This window comes from Crotalus tigris, unplaced genomic scaffold, assembly GCF_016545835.1.
Source record: "Crotalus tigris isolate CLP2741 ecotype Arizona unplaced genomic scaffold, ASM1654583v1 scf7180000017639.5415321, whole genome shotgun sequence".
Classification (NCBI taxonomy): Eukaryota; Metazoa; Chordata; class Lepidosauria; order Squamata; family Viperidae; genus Crotalus; species Crotalus tigris.
In genome coordinates, this window is record NW_024096532.1 from 5078041 (window position 1) to 5097656 (window position 19616).

The 19616-nt window shown below is 41.4% G+C and overlaps 1 protein-coding gene across 2 annotated transcripts in view; it reads right to left on the minus strand.

Moving 5' to 3' along the window:
* LOC120304576 overlaps window positions 1–19616 on the minus strand; it is a 28871-nt gene that overhangs the window by 7358 nt on the left and 1897 nt on the right. For both annotated transcript variants that reach the window (XM_039335345.1, XM_039335342.1), the window contains exon 2: window positions 77–273. In XM_039335345.1, the coding sequence (XP_039191279.1) occupies window positions 77–136 (60 nt within the window). In that variant the 5' untranslated portion in view covers window positions 137–273. The remainder of the gene's footprint in view (window positions 1–76; window positions 274–19616) is intronic.

Sequence of the window (19616 nt, forward strand, 5' to 3'; positions counted from 1 at the left end):
AAAAGTAGGAGCTGCCTTCTCCTTAATTTGTCGCTGCTAACTTACAATATTTGAGAAGATAGGATAGTAGACTTACGTAGTCTCTTGTAAGGTCCTTTGTTTTGCGAAGAAGTTGCCGTGAGAGTTTTAAGCTCATGCTAAATTCTTTCTGAAGATCCAGCTTCTTTTCAGTGGCTTCAAGCCCAGATCCCTTCTCCTCTTGGAGTCCAACTGAAGGGGCAGCAAGAAGGATGTCAAACTTGAGAAAAACTTGGAGGAGGAGGAGAACTGCACCTAGAAAGAAGATTAGCACAATTAGAGAGAAAGCTAGAGAGAAACATTTAGTGGGAAAGTCAGGAAATTGGATGCTAGTGTATTTAAGCCACAACTGTATATTTATAAAACATTGGTGGCATCAGACAGTGTCATTGTGAGAAAAATAGGTACACATCCACATCATATGCTTTGAAGACCCCTCTTTTTCTACAGAATTAAACCTCAATGTTTACATGTTTACCATACCTGTATATTGAAGCAATGGGGGTAAAAACATAAAAGTAGGGTGACCCTCTCTTCATAAATCATTAAATCCATAATCTAAAATTAGCTGATTCATCCTCTGTTTAGAAGTAAGTTTTTCCCATAAAATTCCTGCTACAGCATCTGAGGAATAATATGTTTATCCCAGATCTGGTTTGCAGATTTGTCATGCGATTATCTCATCATTCATACTGGGGAAATCCATTTGAGGGGAATTTCATTTTACATAAAGACTACCATATTGAGACCTTTTCAGTTAGGTTGAGGTTTCATTTAATTGCTTAAAAACCATAACTAAAATATTAGTAGGCTGTGCCTGCATATGGTTCAAAGCAAATCTGAGAATCTTCTGGGAAAATCGATGGAACTAGGAAAGAAAGATGTAACCCAGAGTTGAGGTGGTATGGTAGCTACAATAGCCACAATGAAAACATTAATTTAACCTTCCCCAACCAGCTGATCAAAATATATGCCTGATTACAAGGCTTTTTTTGTCTTGGCCAGAATAAGCATGTTGGGAGTCTTAATTTCAGGCAGTTTAGGAACGTCTTGGATTATAGCACTGGACACTAGTAGAAGATACTTGATCAAGTGTTTGGTAGCCTCTGAATCTGGTGCTCCTGCTTTATTGTTTTCAAAAGGAAATGGATTGGCTACATCACCATCAGTCAATCAGTTATAGTACTCAAATGATTGTTTTGTAGAATTCTCCATTGCATATAATAGAAAAACCAAAGTTATTTTTTCCTTCTCCGAAGATAAATTATAGTACAGTAATAAAGCTGACACCAGCCAGAGCATAGAAAAACTAAAAAAAATAGTGCAAGATTGGAAGATAAGGAGAGACCTGACTCAGAGAATTGCCAAGAATGGGATTCAACTGAATATATTATATTAATAGGAGGATATATTACAGTATATCCTCCTATTCCTCTGCCAAGACTCAATTGTGCACATAAAGACTGCTGATAATTTCCAATCTAGACCAACAGTGTCATCAGAGCAGATTTCTAATAAGGACATCTGATTCATATTTTGAAGTAGATGGAGTAGTACACATTATCAACCAAACACACATATCCTGTAATGTTATTATATCCAGAGGCTAAGATCTACCTGCTCAACTTTGGTGTTGGAGAAGACTCCTGAGAATACTGTAGACAGCCAAGAAAACCAATCGATGGATCATCAAACAAATCAACCCAGAGTTCTCACTCAGGACTCAAATGACAAAGCTCAATTTATCTTATTTCAGATACATTGTGGGGAGACCCAGCTCTCCGGAGAAGACTTTAAAACTGGGAAGGGTAGAAGGACAAAGATGACCAGGATGACCAGATGACCAAGGATGACCAGCAGCAAGATGGATGAACTCAGGCACTGAGTACACCAATGAAGGACCAGGTTAGGGATAGCTCATGATAGAAAAAAATCTATTTTGTGGTTAAGAGTAAAATCAGTTTGATGGCACATAATCAATCAAGTAATCCAGGATGTTTCTGAACTGAAATCTGTGTCCTTTTAAGCTGGAAATGTATATCAGAGTTTGCACTTCAGGTTACACCAAATTATGTACCTTAAAATGTAACATAAAACTGCAAACTTAGGTGCTCTACACTCCTTTTAGCTAATGTGACCCTGATGATACCTCTTCTTGTCATTGACTCATCCAGCTTGGCTTTCATGGCAAGAAACACAAATAAGTGGAAAGCATTTTTTTTTCTTGTCTTACCACTTGGACGCATCCTGAGGCTTTCCACTTCGTGGGGTGATCCCTGTTCGCCTGCTTGAGAAGTTTAATCCTGCAGCCCATTCTGGGGGCCTTTTGAAGAACAGAGGCTTTCATTTTCGTGGGACACAAAATGTCCAAGATTACACTGCAGTTTGGGTTCTGATTATCTGGTTTCATGGGCAAAAAAAAAAAAAAAATCTCTCCCCCCAGTTATTCTTGATAGAGTTTCAGGCGGAAGAGTAACGTATTGGAGCAGCAAGTAATTTTTTTTGAAGTTCCTCTTTTTTTCTCATTGAGGAAAAAGGAAATAGGGCTTTGGTCACGTGAATAAGGTCCCCCTTATCCTTCAGATTCCCCCCCCCCTCAACATGGACTTTTCCGAAACCACCTACGTATTTCAGTTTTGCTCTCTGTTTGCTCCTAGTGCCCCCTCCTTTCCAACAAAGTATATTATGAAAAGTAGAAAGTGCTGTAATTCCTAGTTCAAGTTTCCCCAGAGCAAGTTTTCCATGACATGGTGACGTATTTGCCATAGATCCTTTATAGTTTTGGCTAAAATTAACAAAGACACCACACATCTTACTATTTTCATACAGACCTAAAATTACTGTACAGCATGTTAACATTGAAATAGATCTTGGAAGTCATCTCCCTGTCTTACAAAAAGGTACACTGTCCTAATAGATGGGCCTCTCATCTCAACTGATGTTTTTTTAAACAAAGGAGGCATATACAGGTAATCTTCAACTTACAACAGTTCACTTAGTGACTGTTTGAAGTTACGACGGCACTGGAAAAAAAGTGAGTTATCATCATTTTTCACACTTACAACCATTGCAGAATTCCCATGGTCATGTGATCAAAAATCAGATGCTTGGCAACTGACTCATGTTTATGATAGTTACAGTGTCCTGGGATCATGTGAACCTCTTTTGCAACCTTCTGACAAGCAAAGTCAATGGGGAAGCCAGATTTACTTAACAACCATATTGCTAACTTAACAACAGCAGTGATTCACTTAACAACTGTGGCAAGAAAGGTTGTAAGATGGGGCAAATGTAACAAATGTCTCACTTAACAACAGAAATTATGGGCTCAATTGTGGCTGTAAGTTGAGGACTACCTGTATTCTTTTAAGTGCTTATTTGTACTACAAATAACTAATAATACAGTATTTCAACTGCATGGAACTGTTTATCTACGATATGGTTGGTCTTTAATTCTTGCAAAATTTTGCAGTCCTGCAAAAACATTATGAAAGACATAATTGGGATCTTAAGAAAAGTAGAATATTGTCTGATATTGCACCAATATAAGAATGATGACACAACTGTGATTAAGTCATCATGCAGATCTCATCATTTATTCCTTCTTGCTGATGCTTCTTAGCTTTCATCATTATCTTAGTCAAAAACAGTATGAAAGCTTCCACTTGTTCTTTATTGTTCACAATTGATTCTAGCTAGTGCATGAAATTAATATTATTGAACAATAGCTTGCACATTTTATTAAGTCTCCTTTTTTTGGAATGTAGACTAACTTTTTCCAATCTGTCGGCCAGTATGTTATTGTCCAGATTTGTTAGCACAGATTGGTTAAAGTTTACTGAGTCTTCTGTTGTTTGTAATCTTTCTGTGGTATTCCATCAATTACAGTGCAGTTTGGAGTTCTGATTATCTGGTTTCGGGGACAAAAAAAAAATAACTCCCCCCCCCCCCAGTTATAGCACTTACCATAGCAAGAGCTGATTTGCGACGTGCTATAAAAAGAGCAAAACTGGCCTATAGTCAGACAGTACAGAATTCTTTTCAAGATCCTATGAACCCAAGGCATATGTGGTAAGGTATTTGGGTTATTACTGACTATAAGGTAGCTTCCCCGACATGTAAGAGTAACATGGATTTTCTTAATAATCTAAATACGTTTTTTGGATGGTTTGAGGCCTCAAATAATGTTCCAGCAAGGAAGGCTGTTCCCCTTCCTGATGTACAGGTGCTCAGGTTTGATACAACTGTTGTTTGGAAGATCCTGTGGAAAGTCAACACATGAAAGGCTGCGGATACTGATAATATTCCTGGTTAAGTACTTAAGGAGTGTGCTGACCAGCTGGCCTCTGTTCTTACAGACAACTTCAATCTTTCGTTGCATCAGGTTGTGGTTTCATCATGTTTTAAGATTGCAATCATTGTACCAGAGCCCAAAAATTCTATAAATTATTACCTTCCAATTGCACTCACTTCCATTATGATGAAGTGTTTTGAAAGATTGGTAAAGGACTATATGGTTTCATGCCTTCCCCCTACATCTGACTCATTACAATTTGCCTATCGGAAGTACTGCTCTATAGATGATGCATTTTCTTGTATGCTTCATCTTAGTTTGGCGCACCTGGAGGAGAAGAATACTCATGTGCTAGTGCTGTTCGTTGATTTTAGTTCAGCATTCAATACAATCATTCTTCAGCATTTGGTGAACAAACTGGGCCTATTAGGCAGTGGTGGCATTCAAAAAGTGAACTGGTTCTCTGTGTGGATGCTGCTTCTGGAAGTCCATTCTGGGCCTGGGCAACAAAAAATTAGCTACTGGTTCTGCCAAAGTGGTGCAAACTGGCTGAATCCCACCACTGCTATTAAGTTTTAATACTTCTTTATGTAATTTGATATTTAATTTCCTTTTTGATAGGCTCCAGTTTGTGCAAGTTGGAAGAAAAGTTTCCAATTCCATCTCCTTTAGTATGGGTTCCCCACAGGGCTGTGTCTTGAGTCTGTTATTGTTCACCTTGATGACCCATGACTGCTGTGCCAAGTCTGCAACAAATCATATTATGAAGCATGCGGAGGACACAGCAGTGGTGGATCTTATCTGGGATGATAAGGAAGATGCTTATAGGAAGGATATGAAGGCTCTGGTGGACTGGTGCGATAAAAATAACCTGGTTCTGAATGTTAATAAAATAGAGAAGATCACTGTTGATTTTAGAAAGAGCTGGCATAATCATACTCCACTTTGTATCAAGGCTGCAGCTGTGGAGGTGGTCAACAATATTAAATATTTGGGGATGCAGACAACTAACAATCTGACTTGGTTTCTTCATATGTCATCTTTAGTGAAGTGTGCAAACCAGCATCTACATTTCCTGCATCAGATGAGGAGAGCACATCTTTTTCCTTCTGTCCTGGCCACTTTTTACAGAGGCACGATTGAGAGTCTCTTAACAAACTGTATCCTTGTTTGGTTTGGTAGTCCATGCAGGGCCTCAGATCCATACAGCTGAGAAGATTATAGAAAACTTGTTTCCTGTTATTCAGGATACTGTTTACAAGCACTACATGCTTAGAGCTCAAAGCTAGAGACCCCATACACCCACTTCATGGTTTGTTTCTGTTGCTCCCCTCTGGAAGAAGGTTTCAAAGTATTTTTAGTGGCACTACTAGATTTTGGTAACAGCTTTGTTTTTTATGCCATCAGTCTTGTAAATTTGCAGGATTCTTTTTTCTCGCCGTGTGTATATATGCATCCAAACTAGACTGTGTTGTTTCTCTGTGTCATGTGTGTGTGTGTGTATGTGGATATATGCACAATTTTTTTATCATGTTTATGTACAGTGTATATTGGAGGTGGTTACCCTTTGAGAGATAAATGCAATGAAATTTCATTTTAATGTATGCTGATTAGTGTACATTTAAAGTGACAATAAAATTATTCTATTCTATTCTAATTCCTGCTGCCTTCTGAGTTTTTAATGACCAGAATACTGATACGACATTTCTAGAACTAGAGATTTTTGTAAGTAGGGAATATCTTCTGAGACAACTTGGATATTGTCATCTCTATTGAACAGTATTTCAATATATTCCTTCCATCTTCTTTTGATCTCCTTTGAATCCTTTGACAGAATTAGTACATGTCCATTAGCATCCTTTAGCATGTCCATTGGAGAGCTGCTAGTGAAATTGACACAATAACTGCCATGGCAGGATAAGGAGAGGATGAGTCTATTTTTGCTTCCTGGCAGAAATTATTGGTCATGATATAATGATGATTATTATTTTTAAATATGAATTTTCAAGAAAAATTGTATCCATGAAGAAAGTTTGATCAAAATGATTCTACAGATAGCAATCTACTGATTGCCCAAAACCAAAGATTTTTCCTTGAGTTTCTCCTAGTCATAAACAATTCAGTCCAATCCCATGCCCCATGAGGAACTTAATTTAATTGAATTTAAAGCAAGCAGAATGTGCCTTCTTGCAAGTTAAACTTTGTGTCCTGTACAATATGATTTTGTGACCTACATAGTATAGAACAATTCTCTTTCAGATGGATGGATGAATGGTGCAAAATAAATGAATAGTGCAAAAGGGGGCTGGTGCTTGTGGTGAACATTTCTTTCATATGAAAAAAAAGTACTAGAATGCTATAGTATCACAATTTTCCCCAGTAGTTAGGAACTGTGTGTTGTACTCATTCTATAAACACAATTGATATTTCATTGTATTGTTTACCATGTGCCCTCTGAACAGCAGCTGAATTCTGCCAAATTATGTATAAGGTAATGTCTTATCTACATAAAGAAATCTATACAAAAGAATGTGTAGTTCTGCTTACCCATGTGACTCTATTTGGAGGAAGGATAGGATTAAACTGTATTACATATTGTTTATTAATAGACTTGTCTTAGCTATGCAAAAAAAAATAGAGATGGTTATCTCAGTAGAACGTTTGTGTTTCATAATGATTCAGCACAGAGTTGAAACTGGAAGCTGGGTTTCCCACTTGCAACCCAAAACCTCTAGTTGACATTATAGGAGATTAAGAAATGATTACTACAAACCTACCAAGAAAGTTAGAAACAGGTCACTGACTTATCATTTCAGGAACCTAAAAATAATGTTTACAAAAATTATGAGCTGAAACCATGAGTTAAATCAGTCCAGTAGCAAAAGGCTCTCACAGAGGAGATCTCCTATTGTATCTCTTCATGTTTTATTTATAACCACTGATGTTTATACATGAAGGTAAATGAGTTGGCTCAGTATGGATTTAGACCAGGGGTCTTCAAACTTGGCCCTTTTATGACTTGTGGACTTCAACTCCCAGAATTCCTCAGCCAGTGTGCCTGGCTGAGGAATTCTGGGAGTTGAAGTCCACAAGTCATAAAAGGACCAAGTTTGAAGAGCCCTGATTTAGATGACAGAGGTCTGCAGCATGAATTTTCAGAAGGACCAGTACATGTGAGAAAAGGTGTTATTTTTTTACTGCTAAAGTCCCAGTAAAAGGCCTTCTGACAACATTTACCATAGAAATACTAGTAGCAATTAAAGGTCTAGTTTTGATCAGGATAGTATCCCAGCCAGCATAACCGATGATTCAATATAACAGTGATGGTGAACCTTTTAGAGACCGAGTGTTCCAAAATCACCCCGCCCCTGCCCTGCCTGCCATCCCGTGCCCCGCCTGCCTCCAGGGCCACCCACCTCTATGGCCTGCCACAACAGATCACCCAGGTGGCCCAGCAATGCCATGGTGGCCACACCCTCTGCCCGCGCCCTGCATCATCATTTGCTCATGATGGAGTGCAAGGGCAGAGCCCCGCTACCCATCTGCCATGTCCTTGGCTGCGCTGCTCTGCGCAGGCTGCACCCAGGGGTGACTCTCCTCGGGGGGGGGGGTTGCTGGTGAGGAGGGGGCCATGGGGGAAGGCAGGGCTGGGGCGAAGGCACGCGTGCCCACAGAAAGGGCTCTGAGTGCCACCTCTGGCACGCGTGCCATAGATTCGCCACCACTGCAATATAACATACATAATCTGATTAGGAAAGGCTGTCCTAAACCTAGCAACATAGCTAACTGTTATTAATGTCAAGTAAATATTGATCTGACCTTTAATAAAGCAAAATAAAAAAAAATCCTGCTTATAAAATCTCCCCTGAACCTATGATTCAGGAGATTCATGTGGTCATGAAACTCCCTTATACTTATGTCATTAAGGAATATTTCAATCTAATTTTCAGTTTCTTTTTAGACTCAAATTGGCTTATTCATGATTTCAAATGACCCAATTCATCAGAACATAGTCCGCAAATATTACTTACCAAAGGAGATTTGTATTAGCATTGTGTACATAAGAAATACTTGTTCATTTTCAATTATATCTTAGGTCAAATATTTTAATTGTACACCATTCAGAATCTTTGGCATGGGGAGTATAAAAATATTATAAATAAACAATATCCCTCCCAGCTTTACTTCCCAGCTTTGTTTATAAATAAACAATACCCCTCCCAGCTTTTATTCCTGTTTTTAAAAACAAAAGCCTGATCATTCCAGAAGAATGAACCACTGTTGCAAAGCCCTGGAGCTGAAGTACAGTAGGAATCAGATATTAATCTATCATGTCAATGAATTTACCAAAAAGTTTGAATCAATCTGCACCTGAGAGATCAATCAATATCTAATCAGTGTCATCCTTTAGCTCATTTCTTTGAAACCACTTTCCCAATAAATATGAATGTCTGGAATCTGCTCCCTAAACTCAAGGTCTTTGTGGATGCTAGTATGATTGATTTACCTAAGCCATGGTCTTATTTAAGGACCAACGCTTCTTTTCTATCTAGCATAGTTTCCACCTGTTCCTTGCACATCTTCAACTTATTTTCCACATACGGTAACTTGCTCCTTTTATTTTACAGTCTAAGACTAATATTTAAAAGAAGATATTGCAACATATCAAATATAAAAAACACATCAGCTATGTATATAGAAAAACATGAAGCAATTAATACTGTAAGGAAGGTACCGGATGATCTCTGAAAGCCATGGCTATTCTTAAAAATTTAACAGCCTTATTGGAAATGCAGCCTAATTACGGCTGAGTAAGAAAATTAAGGGTGAAATAAGGAATCCAGGTTATATCCTTTAAACATTTGGATTGAATAGACTAGAGCTGGAAGGGACCTTGGAAGTCTTCTAGTCCAGCCCCCTGCTCAAGCAGGAGAACCTATACCATCTCAGACAAGAGACTGTCTAGCCTCTTTTTAAAAATCTCCAGTAATGGAGTGTTCTCGATTTCTGGGGGCAAGCTTTTCCACTGGTTAATTGTCCTCACTGTCAGGAAATTCCTCCTTAATTCCAGGTTGCTTATCTTTTTGATCAGTTTCCAACCATTGTTTCTCATCCTTCTGGTGCTTTGGTGAATAACGTGACCCCCTTGTCAGAATCCAATCATATTTCATCTTTAATTATCAAATATAGAAACTCCCAATTCTGCCTTCTTTGGATTCTGCCATAAGAGGGAGAGAAGGGGGAGAACAAAGGGGCTTTATGGCCCTCACTTCCTTCAGTAGACTTCAAAGAGCTGAATGCTGAATGTGTGTTTATTGTAACCTATTGTAACCTCAAAGCGTTAACACCAGAGAACATTAGCATTAACAAAGAAGAGTATTTGCCTTTCATGTAGTTATCTGAAGTCTCCATCCAGACGGAAGAAAGAAGAAACGGGGTGGAATTGTGATACTTGAAACTATCACTGGGAAGGGGGGTTGATTGGGTGGGACTACTGGGGAACCCCTTAAAACCTTGAATGGGAGAGCTTGGACCCCAAGTCCTGTCTAGCATGCCTGCAACCATTTTCTCTTAATAAAGGATTCCTGTTGGAAGAACTATTCCAAGAGTTCTGTCTTCTTAAGATGCAAAGTGGGGTGGGTCCTTACATTAGACAGGACTTGCAAAATTAATCCACCTGGAAGGTAGACCCTTGCCGGGGGATTTTGCAAAAATTTACCATGTCAGACAACGAAGCAAGAGAGGGAGAAAACTCCCTGGAAAGAGAGCCGCTGACCCAGTTGGAACCTTGCCAGATGTTGGGATCCGAGAGGCCAGATTTCTCAGAAGAAGAAGTGGTGGAGACACAGGACCACAAACCTCACTGGTCGATGGGCGTTGGAAAGAAAAGCGAGTGGGGAAAGGAATCAAGAAAAGTGACCCTGAGACGGGGGACCAAGCAACCAGAATGGAAGCAGGAGATGGAGAAATCCCTGCACGCAAGTGAAGAGGGAGGAAGCTGTATGCCGTACTCAGACTGGATCCTAGAGAGAGCTATTGACCTGATGAAGAGAACTCTCAGCTCCCTAGGAGAGGAGATTCCTGAGCCCTACGCCCGCCCCAGTTCCTGGAGCCACAAAGGGAGAGACACCGAGGGGGACGTGGAACCTGCAACCCCAGGGACATTTACTGATCCAGGAGCTCCCACCCCCTACCGGACCCAAGATGGAAATCTGGACGGAAGACACTACCACCCACAATGGAGGCACCGATCCATTCCAAGACGTCCACCGTTGGAGGTGAAATTCAAAGGGGAGCCAACACGCTTGGGGTTTTTCCTAACCCAAGTCCTCAGCTACATGGAGGAATATGGGCAGGACATCCCCAGCGACAAAGCCCGCATCCGGATCGTGCAATCTGCCCTGGATGGACCAGCTGCAGATTGGGTGGTGAACCTGCATGACTCCAATGCCCCAGAACTCAGTAACTTCAACCGTTTCATGTCCTCGTTGAGAAGACGATTTGAAGACCCCCTGGCTGATCGCAAAGCCCGTGAAAGAATAACAACGATGAGGCAGGGCAAACGCCCAGTGGCTGAGTATACACAAGAATTCCGAGCCATTGCCAGCAAACTGAATTGGCCAGAAGACATCCTCCTTGGCCGTTTCAAAGACGGACTAAACTATGATCTATATGATGCTTGCCTGCCCCGAGGAGACCCACATCGACTTGAGGAATGGTACGTCTTGGCAGAGGAAGCAGAGATCGACATATTGAAGAGGCATCGCCGAGGAAAACAATGGAGCCGCCCCCCGCCTGAGCTGACACACCAACCGGTGAAATCATCGGATACAGCCAAGAAGCAGATGGGGTGTTTCAAGTGCGGAAGAGAAGGGCATCGAGCTGTAGAATGCCGCTCAAAGGCCCCCCAGCACAACCCAGACAGATCCCCAATCAACAAACCCAGAGGGTATTCAGCTAAGCCAAAAGAAACAGCCATGAAAATGATGGAAATTGCAGAAAACCCCACCTCTGCTCACCAAGGGGAAAGAACTCCAGCCTACACCACAGGGACGGTGGATGCCTCAGATGACAGCTCGGAAGGCGAACCCCTGGTAAGTGGACGCATCACACCCATCTTCAAAACAGTGACTATATTAATCCCCCCCATGCCCGAAGCTGTGAAGGTGAAAGCCTTAATAGACTCTGGCTGCACCCGCTGCCTCATTAGCCCAACACTAGTGGGGAATCTGGGCATCCCATCCAGGAGACTGGAACAACCAATCTCATTTGGCCAGCTAGATGGATCCATAGCAGGGGGGGTGCCAGCTACCCTAGCCACTCTGCCAATACACCTCTCCCTGGGCAACCATGAAGAGGACTTAACGTTTGTGGTGACCCCAGGTATGGAATGCCCAATGATTCTAGGGATGGAATGGTTGAAAAAATGGAACCCCTGGGTAAATTGGAGGACGACAGAAATCAAATTCCCGAAGGGGGACCCTATGGACTTAAAACCCCAAGAGAGGCTACCAGAATCAAGAATAGAAAAAGCATCCATAGGAGAGGAAAAAAGATTAACAGAAATACCAGAGGAATATAGGGACCTTGCTGAAGTCTTCAGTGAGGAGAGGGCGAATGAGCTTCCCCCCCACCGACCCACAGACTGTACCATTGAATTCAAGCCTGGGGCAAAACTCCCGAAACCCAGATTATACTCCATGAGCCCAAAGGAGAAGGAGGAAATGGAAAGATTTATAAAAAAAAACCTGGAGAGAGGTTTCATTGAACCAGCTAAGCCTAAAGTGGCTGCCCCGGTCCTTTTTAGAGAGAAGAAGGATGGCTCTTTACGTTTATGCGTGGATTATAGGGCCCTGAACACAATCAGTGAAAGCAACCTATACCCGCTGCCCCTCATGAAAGACATGCTGTCACACCTATCGAAAGGGAAAATTTTTTCTAAACTAGACTTAAGGGAAGCTTACTATCGCGTGAGAATCAAGGAAGGGGACGAATGGAAGACTGCATTTAACTGCCCCATGGGGTGCTATCAATTCAAAGTCTTGCCATTTGGATTACAAGGGGGCCCTGCAGTCTTTATGCAATTAATCAATGACGTTCTAAGGGAGCACCTGTTTAAGGGGGTCCTTGTTTACTTGGACGACATTCTTATCTTTACCGAAACAAAAGAAGAACACGTCAAACTTGTCAGAGCGGTTTTAAAGAAGCTGCGAGCCGCTCACCTATATGCCAAACTCTCAAAATGCGAATTCCACCAGGAAAGGATAGACTACCTAGGCTATCGCATATCCCCACAGGGCATTGAAATGGACCCAGAGAAGGTCAGAGCAGTATTAGAATGGGCACCACCCCACACAAGAAAGCAACTACAAAGTTTCCTGGGCTTTGCAAATTTTTACCGCCAATTCATCCCCTCATTTGCACAGATAGCCTTGCCCCTCACCAACTTACTAAAAACGAAGGGAACATCCTCAGTAAAACCTAGCCAGCCACTAACATGGACAATGGAGTGCCAAGCAGCGTTTGAGAGACTAAAGAGACTTTTTTCTGCCGAACCAGTACTAAGGCACCCAGACATGGACAAGCCCTTCATAATACAGGCAGATGCAAGTGATGTGGCAGTGGGGGCTGTGCTATTACAAGAAAATGATGATGCAGTATTGCAACCCTGTGCATATACATCCAAGAAACTCACGGAAACAGAACAGCGCTGGCCCGTATGGGAGAAGGAGGCTTATGGGATACGTTGGGCATTACTCACATGGCGACAGTTCCTGGAAGGCAACAAAATCCCCTTCCAGGTGTGGACTGATCACAAAAATTTAGAAGCCCTGAAAACTTCCAGGAAACTCAATCCCAAACAAGCCCGCTGGTCCCAGCATTTTCACCAATTCCAATTTAAGCTCAAACATTTACCAGGAAGAAAGAACTTCCTGGCAGATGCACTATCTCGCATGCCCCAATATAACAGCGCACGAACCACAGACTCTAGACCAATAATGGCAGAGTCACAACTGGCAGCACCAGTAACCACAAGAACCCAAGCCAAATTAAAACCACAACTGGACAGCCAAACTGGAATTGAATTCAGAAAAAGTTTGGAAACAGATGATTGGTTCCAGAAAAACAAAAATGTGTGCACAATGAGAGACGGGTTGCCTTGGATAGGGGAAAAGTTATATATACCAACAACTCAAAGAGTAACTTTCATGCACCTTTGCCATGACACAAAATCAGCAGGGCATTTTGGATTTGTAAAAACTTTACATTTAATTAAACGGCAATTTTGGTGGCCATCCATGAAAAAGGACATTGAAAGTTATATAGCCAGTTGTCCAAAATGTGCCACGGCAAAGAGGTTGCAAGGGAAAGTGCCAGGACTATTGCAAACAGTGGCAAGTCCCTCAGCCCCCTGGAGAGAAATAGCCATGGATTTTATAGTGGAATTGCCAGAAAGCAATGGGAATACTGTGGTCTGGACGGTCACGGACTTGTTTTCCAAACAGGTGCACTTTATCCCTTGCCAAAAGATTCCCACTGCAAAAGCCTTAGCAAAACTTTTCATCCAACACATTTACAGATTGCATGGGGCACCCCAACGCATCATCTCTGACAGGGGGTGCAATTTACGTCTGCATTTTGGAAGGAATTTTTATCCCTCTTAGGAACCACTCAGGGACTGACATCTAGCCACCACCCTCAAGGAAATGGGGGGGCTGAAAAAATGAACTCAGTACTTAAGCAATATTTAAGATGTTTTCTTAGTTTCCAGCAGACCGAGTGGGCGGACTTACTCCCTTTTGCAGAAGTTGCCTACAATAATGCAGTCCACTCCAGCACAGGTTACACTCCTTTTCAAATAGCCACCGGTCAAAGTTTCAACCCCATGCCAGAATTAACCCCAAACGAACCAACGATCCCCTCGCTGAAAGAATGGATGGAAAAATTACAAAACACCTGGCCAATAGTCAGAAAAGCACTAGATGAAGCTAGGCAGGCTTACAAAACACAAGCCGATAAAAAAAGGGTTGAGCCTACACCATTCATTATAGGAGAGATGGTGTACTTATCTACAAAATACCTAAAGTCCCTACAGCCCTGTAAAAAACTTGGACCAAAATACATAGGACCTTTTCCAATTAAAAGAATCATAAATCCAGTAACAGTAGAATTAGAATTACCCAAAAATCTCAGGCAAATACACCCAATTTTTCATTGCAGCTTGCTGAAAAGAGAGCATCAGTCACCTCTACGGCCAAAAATCCCCCCCCCACCACCTCCAATCATGGTGGAGGGTGAACAACACTTCGAAATAAAGGAAGTCCTTGACTCTAGGAGATATCATGGAGCAACTCAGTACCTAGTTGCCTGGAAACACCTCCCTCCCTCACAAAATGAGTGGGTCCATAAACGTCATGTCAGAGCCCCGAAGCTATTGAAGAAGTTTCACACAGAGTATCCTAACAAGCCTGACTAAATTTTATACTTGTGTTTTCTTTCAGGTGGATCTCTCTTATTTTTAAGAGGGGCCGGATGTCAGAATCCAATTATATTTCATCTTTAATTATCAAATATAGAAACTCCCAATTCTGCCTTCTTGGATTCTGCCATAAGAGGGAGAGAAGGGGGAGAACAAAAGGGCTTTATGGCCCTCACTTCCTTCAGTAGACTTCAAAGAGCTGAATGCTGAATGTGTGTTTATTGTAACCTATTGTAACCTCAAAGCGTTAACACCAGAGAACATTAGCATTAACAAAGAAGAGTATTTGCCTTTCATGTAGTTATCTGAAGTCTCCATCCAGACGGAAGAAAGAAGAAACGGGGTGGAATTGTGATACTTGAAACTATCACTGGGAAGGGGGGTTGATTGGGTGGGACTACTGGGGAACCCCTTAAAACCTTGAATGGGAGAGCTTGGACCCCAAGTCCTGTCTAGCATGCCTGCAACCATTTTCTCTTAATAAAGGATTCCTGTTGGAAGAACTATTCCAAGAGTTCTGTCTTCTTAAGATGCAAAGTGGGGTGGGTCCTTACACCCCTCTTCTTTGTGGCAGCCCCTCAAATACTGGAATACTGCTATTATGTCTCCCCTATTTCTTTTTTTCTTTAGACTAGCCAAACCCAAGTCTCGCAGCCATTCTTCGTATGTTTTAGTCTCCAGGCCTTTGATCATCTTAGTTGCTCTTCTCTGATTTTTTTTTTCACACTCTCAACATCTTTTTTGTGATATGGTGACCAAAATTGTGGTCTTACTAGGGTTTTATAGGTGGTACTAATACTTCGCATGATCTTGATTCTATGCCTCTGTTTATACAACCCAGGGTTGTATTAGCTTTTTTGGTGGCTGCTGCACACTGCTGGCTCATAGTCAAGTGATATTCCACTAGGACTCCAAGGTCCCTCTCACAGTTACTGTTTTAAAGCCAGTTCTTGCCCAATCTCTATTTGTACCTTTGATTTTTCCTACCTAAATGTAAAACTTGCTTTTCTCCACATTGAAACTCATTTTGTTGGATAGGGCCCATTGTTCAAGTTGTCAAGTTCTTTTTGGATCCTGAGTTTGTCTTCTGGGGTGTTGGCTAATCCTGTCAGTTTGGTGTCTTCTGCAAATTTGATGAGTTCCCCTTCAATTCCCTCATCTAAGTCATTTATGAATATATTGAAGCGTACTGGGCCTAAGATGGAACCTTGTGGTACCCCACTGCTTACTTCTCTCCATGTGGATGTGGTGCCATTGAGGACTACTTGTTAAGTACAGTTTGCCAGCCAGCTACAGATCCATCTGGTAGTGATGTTTTTCTAGTTTACCAAGGAGTAGGTTCTGGTCTACTTTATCAAATGCCTTACTGAAATCTAAATATACTATATCCACAGCATTTTGCTGGTCTACTAGTTTAGTCATGTTGTCGAAGAATGAAATTAGATTGGTTTGGCATGATCTGTTTTTAACAAACCCGTGCTGGCTACTAGTTATAAATTTGTTTGCTTCTAGTAGTTTGCAGATCTGTTTTTTTTATTATCTTTTCTAGGATCTTCCCAGGTATTGATGTAAATTGATTGGTCTGTAGTTTCCTGACCCATTTTTTTTCCCTTTCTTGAAATGGAAACCACATCAGACCTTTTCCAACCCTCAGGTACTTCCATGGTACTTCAGGATTTATGAAAGATGTGGTGCAATGGTTCTGAGATAACACCTGCCAGCTCCTTCAAAACTCTAGGATGTAATCTGTCAGGTCACGGTGATTTATACTCATCAAGGTCGGATAGGTATTTTCTTACCATTTTCTTGCTTATTTTAATTTTTGTTTCTAGTTTGTCTTTTGCAGTGTTTTTTTTTTTTTTTGTATGTTGGACTATAGTTTCTTTTTGTGTGAAGACTGATACAACATATGCGTTAAGCAGTTCTGCTTTCTCCCTGTTGCCTGTAATTTCCTTGCCATGTTCTCTCTTTAGTGGACCTACAGTTTCCTTGACTTTTTTCTTCTTGTTAATGTGTTGGAAGAAACTTTTTTTTTATTATCCTTGATTTCTGTTGCAAGTCTTTGTTCATTCTGAGCCTTTGCTTTCCTGACTTCATCTTTGCATGTTCTGGCTGTCTGCTGATAATCAGCCTTAGTTATTTGCCACTCTTTCCATTTTTTATATTTGTCCTTTTTTGTCTTTCAGTTTGCCAGAGAGATCTTTGCGCAGCCATGCTGATTTCTTTTTGAATTTCTTGTTTTTTCAGTGGTATTGTGCTGGTCTGGGCTTTTATGATCGCATTTTTCAGAGTTTCCCATTCTTCTTGTGTTGTTTTCCCCCTTAGGATTCCTATCCATGGGATCTTTCCTAGGTTCTCTCTGAGTTTGTTAAAGTCAGCTTTTTTGAATGTTAAGACACTGCTTGGATTGTTTTCTATCGCTAGTGTTTGCATAATGTTAAATTCCAGTATGACATGGTCACTCTCACCCAGGGTTCCGGCAATTTCAATTCCCTCTATCACTTCTTCTCTATTAGTAAGGCCAGTATAGCTTTACATCTAGTTCCCACCTCCACCTTTTGGGTGACAAAGTTGTCGGCTAAGTTGGTTAGGAATCTGTTTGATCTCCCACTCACTGCAGAGTTTGTCTCCCAGTTGAAGTCTTCCATTACTACTGTGGTATGCTTCCTACATACATTTGTTAACTGGTTGGCAAAGAGTTCATCTATTTCTTCTGATTGATTGGGTGGCTTGTAATATACACCTATGGCAATGTCACTTTTTTTCTCTTTTATATTGACCCATATACATTCTGGAGAGATTTTATCTTTTGATCTATAGACATGTAATGTTCTTTTACATATAGACAACTCCCCCTCCTGTTTTTGTGGACCTGTTTCTTTTGAACAATATAACTGGCCCTGCTAATTTACCTTGAATAATTTGATAGCTGTTGCAACATAGTTATTACTGTGTTGACATGCATATGCAATAAGGCGAAATATGGTTTTAGGACTCTGATAATGTGATTCTTTGCTTGATTGATCCAGTGAGTAGATGATTTAAAGTATATGCCTAGATACTTTAAGGTTATAACTTGCTCAATAGGTCTATTATTAATCTTCTAGGTAATCAGGGACATGAAAAGCTTCCTTGAAAATAATAGAATTGTTATTTTAGAGTAATTGATCTTACAGCATTCTCTAGGTCAGGGGTCCCGATCCCCAGGCTATGGACCAGTACCAGTCCACACAAGTGAGCAAAGTTTCATCTGTGTATATGTGGGATTTAGGTAGCGTGTGAAATCATTCCCCCTCCCTCCATAGAAAATTTGTCTTCCATAAAACTGGTCCCTGGTGCCCAAAAGGTTGGGGGCCCCTGCTCTAGGTCAATAGGAAGATAATGCTTTAAAGCGTCGAGACAACTCAGTGCAGTCAGTTCGTCATGAACAGCTCACTGATGCCAGCTCACCAATGCCAAATTGCTTCTGCTAACTCACTACCATCAAATTGTTGCAAAACAACTCAGCACAGCCAATTTGCTGTGAGGACAACTCGCCACAGGCAGCCAGAGGGAGAATAAGGTGGGCAGGCGGGTGAGTAATCAGGTGGGCAGAGTGCAGAGTGCAGTAGCCAGGGGCTTCCCACTAGAGGGAGAGCTGGGGGGCAGGTGAGCAAGCAAGTGGGTAGAGTTCAGAGCAAGTGACCAGCAGTGGAGGTGTGAAAATGGGAGGCCCCCAGCTTCCGCTGCCTCCCCTGCTGCCTGCCTTATCCACTGCTGCCACAGCTCCTCTGCATTCTGCCCACCTGCTTGCTTGCCTGCCTGCCCACCCTGCCCATGGCAAATTGTCCCCATAGCGAATTGGCTGTGTTGAGTTGTCTTGCAATTACTTGGTGGCAATGAATTGGCAGAGGCAAGTTGGCAGTGGTGGGCTGGCTGGGCTGAGCTAGCTACACTGAGTTACCCCATTCTGTCTACCCAGGTCTATCTGTGTTATGGAGAGAATAGCTGCATCATCAGCACGGAGAACGATGGGAACCATGGGCAATGGGCAAGAATGGGAAGTGAAAATGTGATTTAGCAAAGATTTCAATCATATTATTAATATATAAATCAAACAATAACTTGCTAGAATGCAGCCTTCTTTTACACCTTTTGGGATAGGGATAGGTTTAATTAGATCTCCTTTACAATTTATTTATTTATTTATTATTGTGAAAAAAATTCACTGTAACCCATCTACACTAATGGGGGATTATGGTGGAATATGCACGACTGCTCCATATTTCACTAGCTAATTTCATCCTTTCCTTCCTCTTTACAGTACTGCAGGGGTGTCAAACTGCCAGCCTGTGGGCCGGCTGCATCATGTGGAGGCCCATCCCAGCTGCAGCAATGCAAAAAAAGTCACAATACCTCACAACACGTCACATGATGTGATGAGTTTGACACCCATGCAGTACTGACATTCACTTCCTCCAAATACACAAATAGAGAACAATTGTACAGGTGTTGCCACAGCTGTGAATCACATTTTAAATTTTCAGCACCATAATTATAGACTCACAAAATGTTTCTTGTGATTATGTTCTTTGGTAAGTTGTACAAGCATATCAGGAATCCTTTGTTTTCCAACAGAGACATAAGTCATTTACAATGGCACGGTTCATAAGAACAGTTAAGGCACATTAAGGTATAACGGAATTATTCCAAGAGAATAATGATTTAGGAATGAATTGTTTGGCATTCCCTCACAACTCAGTCTGTAACACACCCATGCATTCAAAGATTTTTGTTTCTGTCCTTTCTCCCTAAGAGATTCTTCCAGCTGAGAGAAAAACAAGC